Source organism: Malurus melanocephalus, unplaced genomic scaffold (assembly GCF_030028575.1).
Source record: "Malurus melanocephalus ecotype Western Australia unplaced genomic scaffold, MMel_1.1 scaffold_5, whole genome shotgun sequence".
Classification (NCBI taxonomy): Eukaryota; Metazoa; Chordata; class Aves; order Passeriformes; family Maluridae; genus Malurus; species Malurus melanocephalus.
This window is the reverse complement of record NW_026623237.1, coordinates 3288559-3297881: the sequence shown is the minus strand read 5'-3', so window position 1 is coordinate 3297881 and position 9323 is coordinate 3288559. Positions and strand designations below refer to the sequence as shown.

The 9323-nt window shown below is 39.3% G+C and overlaps 1 protein-coding gene across 1 annotated transcript in view; it reads left to right on the top strand.

Moving 5' to 3' along the window:
• Window positions 1–9323, top strand: part of RPS6KA2 (ribosomal protein S6 kinase A2) — a 157871-nt gene that overhangs the window by 122428 nt on the left and 26120 nt on the right. The window contains exons 13-14 of the mRNA XM_057370568.1: window positions 3088–3218; window positions 4887–5012. Of these exons, the coding sequence (XP_057226551.1) occupies window positions 3088–3218; window positions 4887–5012 (257 nt within the window). The remainder of the gene's footprint in view (window positions 1–3087; window positions 3219–4886; window positions 5013–9323) is intronic.

Here is a 9323-nt window from a genome sequence, read left to right as displayed (position 1 = left end):
CAAGGATGGGCTGACTTACAAACTCTCAAAATATTACACTCTGGTTTATCAACTGGAACATCCACCTGTCTCCAGTATATGTTGGTCATGTTCTGATATTCCTGTTCCACTGCATAGAAACATGATCTTTGGTTACCAGCCATCTTACACATCTGATTTTAATTTATATTTCAGAGGAACTAATTTCTCTGAAATATTGGAGACTGCAAGTTAATCTGATCTTGAGAGATGTGTGGTCTGGTGCTGCCAAGGGAAGTCGCACTGATGTGCAAAGAAGCAGTRAGGCTTTGGATTGCTTTGGAAATTCACGCTCCTTTGGCTGTACTGATGCCTGGAGCTATATTTTACACTCTATATGTTACTACTGTTGCTTCATTAAATTTGTCATTTTGTACAAGAAACTGAGTTGCAAGGTTTGTTTTGGGGTGGTGGCTGGGGTGGGGAGATGGCCTGCCTCAATCACTGCTTTGGGCTCCCTTGGATAGTGGCCTGAGAATCAAACCATGTCATTTCAAAATAGATGTAATTGGAAGTGTGAATCCATTTACATTTCCAGAATGGTGGAAAAACCCTTGCAGACGGAATATTTTGCAGCCCCTGACTGTTGACTGGTTGGGTCAACCAGAAAAAGCTAGGGCATCACAAATGTGTTTAATAGTGGCTCACACTGCTGATGGAATGGATTTTTTTTTATTTTGTGGGTTTTCTCACAGGACATAGACCCCAAACAAACTAACCCCATTACTSAAAACATCCTCAGATGAAAAGTACTGTAATAATTCCTACCTCATGATCATGCAGTTGTTTTAATGAAGCTGTCAGATGGACTACCATGGAGGGGATACAGACATGGAGAGTCATTTTACACTGTCTTTGTGAATGAGTTCTCCTGCCTGAAAGCAGGTTTAGGCCAAAGTTTTGGATCCATTAAATTTTGTCAATCTGGTAGTTTGCTTCACCTCAGAAACTCTCTTTACCCTGGAGGTTGAARCAGCATTCTGTGAAATTTAACCTCAGATCTAAGTGTGCCAAAGATGTGGTTTCTGACACTGGCAGATGATGTATGTGGGTATAGTTTCACATCACTCTTTCTCAGAGATTTGTCCAAGTTGGAGTTGGTTTTTCTGGCCACTTGCTTCCTGAATTCACCACTGTGGACCCACATTTCATTTGTGGTGATTCAGCTCCTTACAGTGAGCAGGAGGCTGAAGCAATCTACGTTAGAAATGGTGATTTGAACAAGGCTCAAACCAAGATYATTCTTGTGACCCAACTTAGATTTCAGTCCACAAATGTTTGTACTGTTTTAATTGATGGGACAGCATGTTGCAACCAGCGGGGATGTTTTAAACTGGCTTTACTGCTGAGAATTGAGGTATCTTAATATCCTCCTTTGCAAATAAGATGTTTGCTAACCCCAGTGAAACAAAGATTTATGAAGCCTTTGAAAACCCTTAAACTTAGATGCTCCAGTGGAACAAAACAGTARATCATCAATAGTTCTTCTGCAGTGTTTGCTCAAGTGATTGGCAGTGAGTTATGAAGGAATGGTTATTTTTAAATAGACCTGACCTACCAATTTAATTTTAGAGTTGGATCACAGCTTTTCTGAAGTCCAGGAGTGTTCAGATGTGAATTATTGTCATTCCTTTTTTACAAAGCAAGCATTCTTTCCTCTTAATTAATCCCTCTTGGACAAATCACTGTTATGGATATGCCACTGTAGGAAGTATCCAGTGACGCAAGAGGTCTGGGGTGATTCATCCRTGYATTTGCGAGGAGAGTGCCCATCAARAACACTGGGATAAACAAATAGCCCACGTCATTTTAACAAAAGACAATCTCCTYCATCTGAACTCTGACTTGATGTGCAATAAGAACAGACTGACCCCTGGCTCTGACTCCTGTCAAAGCTGAGGCGGCTTTGTGATGAGAAATAGAATTAGCTGCAGTCTCAGTTTTGTTTATTCCCAAGAAAATATGTTTGGTTTACCAAATTCTCCAGTTCCTTTATTCATTTGACCAGTAGATTTACACAGGGAGTGTGCACACTAAGAAGTACACATCCTCACATATTTTCAGGGCCTTAGGCAGGTGAGTCAGGTACTAGGTTCAGTGGGGATGTATTTTCTTTCAATAACTGGGTATTTACACACTTTACTACAAGGAAATGGCTTTCTATAGAAAGCTTAGCTCTGTAACTTTGTCRTGGTGAATCACATGGAGCATTGGAGGAAATGTGAAGGAAAAAGCAGAAAAAAACCCCACAACTGCCCTCCCCCCAAATAAACAAATGAAAGGTTAGCAAAGTTTAGCAAAAAAAAAAAAAAAAAGTTAGCAAAGGTTAGCAAACCACAGGTTTTATAATACCCTGCCAATTACCAAGGAATGGCTTACGAAGTGATTCTTCTTGCTTAGCAAAATACCAGGGATGAAACATACACTAGGGAGAAAGATCTCTTCGAAGCTTTTTAGAATGAAGCACAGCTCTTCTTGCTTTGTCACGATGTTTCTCTCACAGAGCAACATCTGCTCTCAGGTTATTTCGTTCCAAAGGCAGAATAATGTAGAATTTTTTGAACTTTAGCCATTCCTTCCCTCCTTTTACCATGTCAGAGAAGGAATGGGAAGAAAATCTCCGTGAAGGTTGTTAGAAYAATCCTAGTTGTTTTGTTAACCTGAGGACAAGTCAACCACTGTCTTCCCTGGAGTGGGTGCCAGCTCCCAGGTCCCTGCTCTAGAAGATTCTACAAGGCCTCACTGCCCTGTGTCTTYTCTCTGTGCACTCTTGGCACAGACAGTACTTGGCTTAAGAATGAATGTGCACTGTGACAAAACCCCTATAGCCATGAGGAGACATCATTGCAAACAATACCCCTGCATTGTTCAATTCCAGAAAAAAGGAATGGAGGAGGCATRTCAAAGCCTCGATATGAAGATTAATTTTATTCCTGTGTGTCTGGCTATTTATCAGATCTGCTACTGACTGGCAGGGGTGGTGTTTTTTGGTTTTTTTTTGTGGTGCCATGCTATTCCTTTGTGTTCTTTTGTGCAGCTCATGGGGCCATTTTCTTCCTTCTCTTACAGATTCCCCAGGTGTTCCTCCAAGTGCCAACGCTCATCATCTTTTCAGAGGGTTCAGCTTTGTTGCCTCTAACTTGGTGCAGGAGCCTGCACAGCAAGATGTGCACAAAATCACTGTTCACCCAATTGTGCAGGTACTGACGCTGGTTATATTTCACATCTGATGTGCAGATAGATATGTGCATGGTATATTTAAACTGCCCAAAGTTMTCCCTGGTATTTCACAGCTACCTGGTGTAGGAAGGAGATGTTTTACATGCAGCATGTAGGTGTTGGAAAATGAGACATTTTCGCGAAGGCTTTTATGTATAAAGCGTTCCTCACCACCTTTGCAAAAAAAATAGGAGCTGCACTTTGTCACAACTAAAATGAAAAGTACTTCTGAATACCTGAAACATGATTCAAGTTGTGCATGCAGGGTGGGTGTTGTTTTTTCACTGAATTCATGCCATTCTCAACAGTTTAGCCCTGGAATATATGATACAGTCTGTGCTGGCAAGGGGGTTTGATGAATTCCTGCTACAGGTTCCCACAGACAGAGAGCCCAAGCTCCAGGGTGTGAGAGGCCACCATATTCCTGTTGCCATTGCACAAAAACCTGGGTGTACTCACCTAAACCAGGGTGGCTTGACAGGGGAAAGATGTGCCAGACACTTGGTTCTTTGCTGCCATTCTCCTAAAACAATCTATCTAGTTGTACTTTAAACCAGAAATAAATTGCTACAAAAGAATCAATACATCAGAGGAGAAGTGAATAGGGTGAAAGAACTAGGCTGCTCAAAGATTCTGCAAATTTTCTCACTAAGAAAAAGCTCCYTCTCCTACCTCAGCCACAGGCACACCTGCCTCAAAGGGGGAGACCCTGCCTGTGGTTTTCATGGCTTTTAATGTCTCTTTTAATTATTTGCAGTGAATTATGTCATATTCTTAAAAATGCTCTGGTGCAACAGTAAGTGAAATGTGACCCAAGCAATTACATCCCAGAAATGTTACATATATATATATATATATATATATACACATATCTTACTGTGATTTATTTTGGAAAAATATATTGAATATTAACACATGCATGTCTTTTAATTTACCAGGTTCTGTGTGGACTTTGCTAGCAAGGTTACATTTTTAGACAGAGGATTATGGAGGATTTTAGACGTGCCGGTCAGTTCTTATGTCCTGGGATGGAATTTGCAGGAGAGACTCTGATTTGGGGTTCACCATTTAACCAGTCTACCTGCCCAGACATTTTCCAAAGAGCATATGAATTAATTGCTTAAAATAGTAACTTCTCTCTCACACAGAAACCACAGATAACATATTCTAGACAAGACCTCCAAYGATCTGGGAACACCCCCCATATATAGGATATCTCTGAAGACTGTGAAGCTATTAGTATTTGATAAGTATTTTATAAGTTACTGCCCRTCGGTTGTTAGAAATCAGTTTATATTGTMAAGATATGTGYRTTTGTCAGGAGATTTGAGCCCACAYTTTGCTGTGAATTTCTAATAGATSGTGTTTTTCTGCATTCCAAAAATAGTTTAGAAAATCTCTAGTTTTGCCACTACTTCTRCATGGACAATTCCAGCTTACAGAGAGGAAAAAGGTAAAAAGGGAGGAGACACACTTATTTRAGTAAAGGGTTTCATAATTTTTTAACTGAACTTAGAAATGCTGCTAAGGACAAGAGAGTTCTGTGAAGAAAGAGGAGATCAAACACTTTCTTCAAGGAGAGACTGTCCTTTGCTTTTACATATTCATGTCCTGATTATCTTGTTTACTTCTCTTGTCTTTCCTTACAGCAGTTACATGGGAACAACATTCATTTCACTGATGGATATGAGATCAAGGAGGACATAGGAATTGGCTCCTATTCRGTGTGCAAGAGATGTGTCCATAAAGCTACAGAAACAGAGTTTGCAGTGAAGGTGAGAAAGCTTCTGGTAGATGCCAAAAATKTGGCTGAGACTGCTTTGCCAGCCAGGGCAGCAGTGTGGTCACTGGATTGTTTTGTTGGCTTATTTCTTGTTGCTCGTGTTGCCTGGGATTTTTCCTCTTTTGTAAGATGGCAGGTTGCATGGTAAGTCATTTATTATTTTTCACACTTCAATCTCAACAAGTAGAAGTCCTCAGTGGAAAAAAACTTTGCTGTCTTGCATGGAAATCCTGTTAATCATTTCAGCCATGATCCTTTAAAATAAGATTTTTAACATATCCTACACTGAATCATCATAATTAAAAAAACATAACATATAAAATTATTGCAAAGTGGAAAGATGATTTATTCTTCTTTCTCAAGTTGTTTAGATCTGACTTTTTTATGGTAACTAGATTTGTCAGTGAAAACCATGATCACCTGGAAAAACTCAGACTTCTTTTTGTTTTCCTGACATTCAAAACCAATACTACTAAAATGAGCAAAAGTCAATATTCAGCAGATATTTGAAATATTTATTTAGTTGGGCATTAAAGACAAGTYGGTGAACTTCAGACTTGGTCAAGCAATGGTGCATAAAATGGAGTCACCTCAGCCATAGAGGCCAGGAAGCTGCTAAGATTTTTTTAAGAGCCTTTTCTTTTATTTAGTCTTATTTTCCATTACTAGACTGATGGCAATGGAATACCCATGAATATTCATGAAACTTTTAATATATTCTCATGGTGGCCACAAAAATCTGGAAAACACTRTTAACCTACAATCTGCCAATGTCACTGTTCAAACAATAGTTGGTTTTTTTAGGCTACACCATAATTAGGAGCATGGACTTGCCAGCAGATCTGTGGGCTTGCATATGAATGAGCTAATATTTTAATTTCTCATGATTGAAAAAATTAAGAGTTTTCTAGAGTTTTCAGTGCCCAGGTCATTTGTCAACAGATGGCATTATATTATAGTAGGTATAGGTTCTGTATCATTTAAATAAATCCGTGATGAACAAAACCTATGCTAAATTAAACCAACAACAAATTTTTCATTTTTATCAAGTATTGTGGACAGTCTTATCAGTGTAATACARCMAGTGTGAAACCAAAATAGAAAAACCTYRTCCCTCAAAGATGTCTGAGTGCTCAAATGTGACAGAGCTCAGCAGCTGCRTGTTTGGARTACCTCAGAGGAGCCAGAACAAAGYCCATGCATGGAGACACTCAAAGCTCCAGAAGAGTCAGCACTGGAATTGCTGGGTTTATGCTCTTTCCCATTTTTATTATTATTTCCTCTTTTTATTCCTTTCTTCCTCCACTTCTTACAACTCTATTCCTGTCATGTAAATATGCCTTGATTTTGACTGCCACTGTAGGCAACATGTGCAGCGTCTCAGTTTCTGGCACAGTGTGAGTCAAAAGTGTAGCACAGATTTGGGGYTGGAGACAGTTGGTGGGTTTCTGTTTGTTCTGTCTTTCCAGCACATTTAGTGCTGCTTCTTTGATTATTACTCCTACCAATATATTAATTTTACTTTTCCTTCAATTTTATTGTAATTTCATAATAAGATTATATCATTTTGTTGTCAGAGTAGCTCACTTTCAAAAAAATTTCACAATGCCACCCATTTCAAGTAATTAGATAGCACAGGAGTTGCAACTGATATTATCATAATTATATATCAGTCCCTTTTGACATGCATCTTTTAACTCTCTCTATAAAAATCACTGTAATTAGGCTCTTTTCATTTCTGGCAGTAAGTATAATTTTCTCCGTACTCTCTAATACATAACATTCACAGGAAAAAGTATCTGCAGTGATAGTTTGTGTGATAGGCAGCAGCCCCACTTGCCTTGCACCACCTCATTAAAAGCTCCCTCTTTCAGATGAGCTGCCAACACTTCCGAGAACATYATCCTGTCACCCCAGGGGAGGCTGGTGATAGGGAAGGAGTTAAGGAAATTGCGTGGTGGCATCACTGCAGGAAGACACACATCATGTCACTGAGTAAATAAATAATCCTTCCATGGAGACTGCCACTCACCTTATTTATTATTGTTGGCTGGTGTCATGCTGAGACAGGAGAGCACCTGGCCAGAGTACCTTGAGTCAGAGCTACAGTCAGAAAAGCAACACCTTTCCAAGCCCAGAMGCAGAATATATTTATTAAAATTCAAAACACTTCATCCCTTTTCCTTTTTCTGACTATCTGACACTAGTTGAGGGGCATCTTGTAGAAATGATTAGGTGTCTAGCAGCGCAAAGAAGTTCTTTGCTGGTGTTGTAAAAGCATTTGAACAGATCTAGAATTTCACTCTTTTCAGAGCTCACTGAGATTAGGCACATTGCTCACTGAGGAGCTTTTGAAATTACCCCCAGACACCCCTCTGCACCTGGAGGCAGCTGTACTGCCTTTGTAAATCCCGAAGAAGAGAATTATCTTCCAACCTATTCCCTGTTCTTCCATGTCATCTGTAAAAATGAAATGCTAATAATAAACTCTAAAGCTATTTTAGACATGCCCTCAGGCTCCTAACTGCAATATTTCAGAATTCAGACATATCTCCTCTTCTGAGAGCATTTCACCACCACACAGGAGAAAACCCTGTAGACAGTCAGATTTCCTGCAAACTCTGTCTACCCTGAAACTAATAGGCACCTATCTAGGTCAGTGCAGGTAGATGTTGGTTTAGCAAGTCTGTGTGTCATATTCTGCTGCATGTATGTACTCTGAGGAGCTATTAAAATTTTACTCTTAACTTTCTTTCCATTTCATTCCCAAGTGGAAAAAAAAGTAAAAAGTTCTGAAATACAAGTAAGTATATTGTTCATTCTTCTGAATCACGGAATATGATGAGTCTGATACTTTATAAGACTCTGGTAGGAAGAAGAGAGATGGGAAAAAAAGAATGTTTCTCTTCTGATGGACCTCTACTGTGTTTCAGAATCTTGTGGTATAATATTGATCATCTTGACTGCAGCAGGCCTAATGATTTTTAATAGTGAAGAGAACAGGCATTGTCAGTCATAGCTACAAGCTTCACATGGGTATAAATGTAATGATGAGGTCACAAGCAAAGCAAAATCAGATCAAAGTATTTCAGTAACATCAGTATCTGTAGAAAATAATTAATTAAAAGAATTATGCTAGGGGAGATGGGAGGAGTTTCTGTGAGGGAAGAAAGTTTGCAATGGAAGCCTAAACAGATCAAGAACTCCTGTTTGGAGTTCTTGGTGAGTCACATTTTCCAAAACTTGCCAGAGATRGCATATTCCAAATGTTTTTCTTTTCTTAAAACTGTTGCACAGATTTCAAGCTTGGAGCACTAGTGAAGCTTTCAAACTGGATTTTTGGATGTGCTTCTTACTGACACCAGATTAAGTTTGAAAAGGACTTGATTTCATCTCCCTGTTCCTAAAGGTTTATCTATACAGATTGACTCCTGACCTCCAGGAGAGWTTACTGGTGGATAATAGCCAAGTAGGAATTTCTGCTTCTGGGCCACTTCTACCAACAGCATGGTAACTTCCCCAGACATTGCAGAGGTGGATGTCTTAGATGCTAGATTCAGCACCTTGACATCAACTGCCTTTTTCTCCAGRTGAAAAGAATATCTAACTGGTTAAGTCTCATGGTTTTTTAGTCYCTCCATGCTGTTAGAGGCAGGGCAAGCAACCAGGTAAAAACACTGGATACACATTTTTCCCTCCTGTGAAAAAGAAACACAGTAGATACAGTCCCAGTTGACAAGTCCAGTTTTGCAGATGCCAATATTACAGTGGAATTTGGATCTTGAAACCCATGTGAATCTTATTATTTTTTCCTATCTCTGTAATGTACTAACCAACYGTTTGACTCCAGATGTTCCATGGTTGTGAGCAAAGCCAAAGTTTGCAATCCATGTCTGCCCCTGCGATACAAGTCAGTTTTTGCCAGAGTCCCAGTAAATTTTTCAGCTAATATATAATCCTGGAAATTGCAAAACACTGAAAGCACATCTATCTAGCACATTTTGGTTTGTGCAGACTGGAGAGAAGGTGCATTTTAATTAGCTACAGAAATTCGATACCAGCAGAGAAGTGATGTCAACGTGCTATCAATAGATAGAAATCAGTCACTCGTGAGAGCTCRTGTTAGCAGGCCAGTGTAATCAAACTGGTTGTACATCATATCTATTTATCTGCTAGTAACATTGAGTGACATAGTGACCAAAACCCGTGTAAATTCCCGAGTTTTTTCATCATTTCCTTAAACTTCATTTTCCTCTTCCATTGATGTTCACAGTCTTGGTTTGGTTGTTTTAAGGTGGTTGGT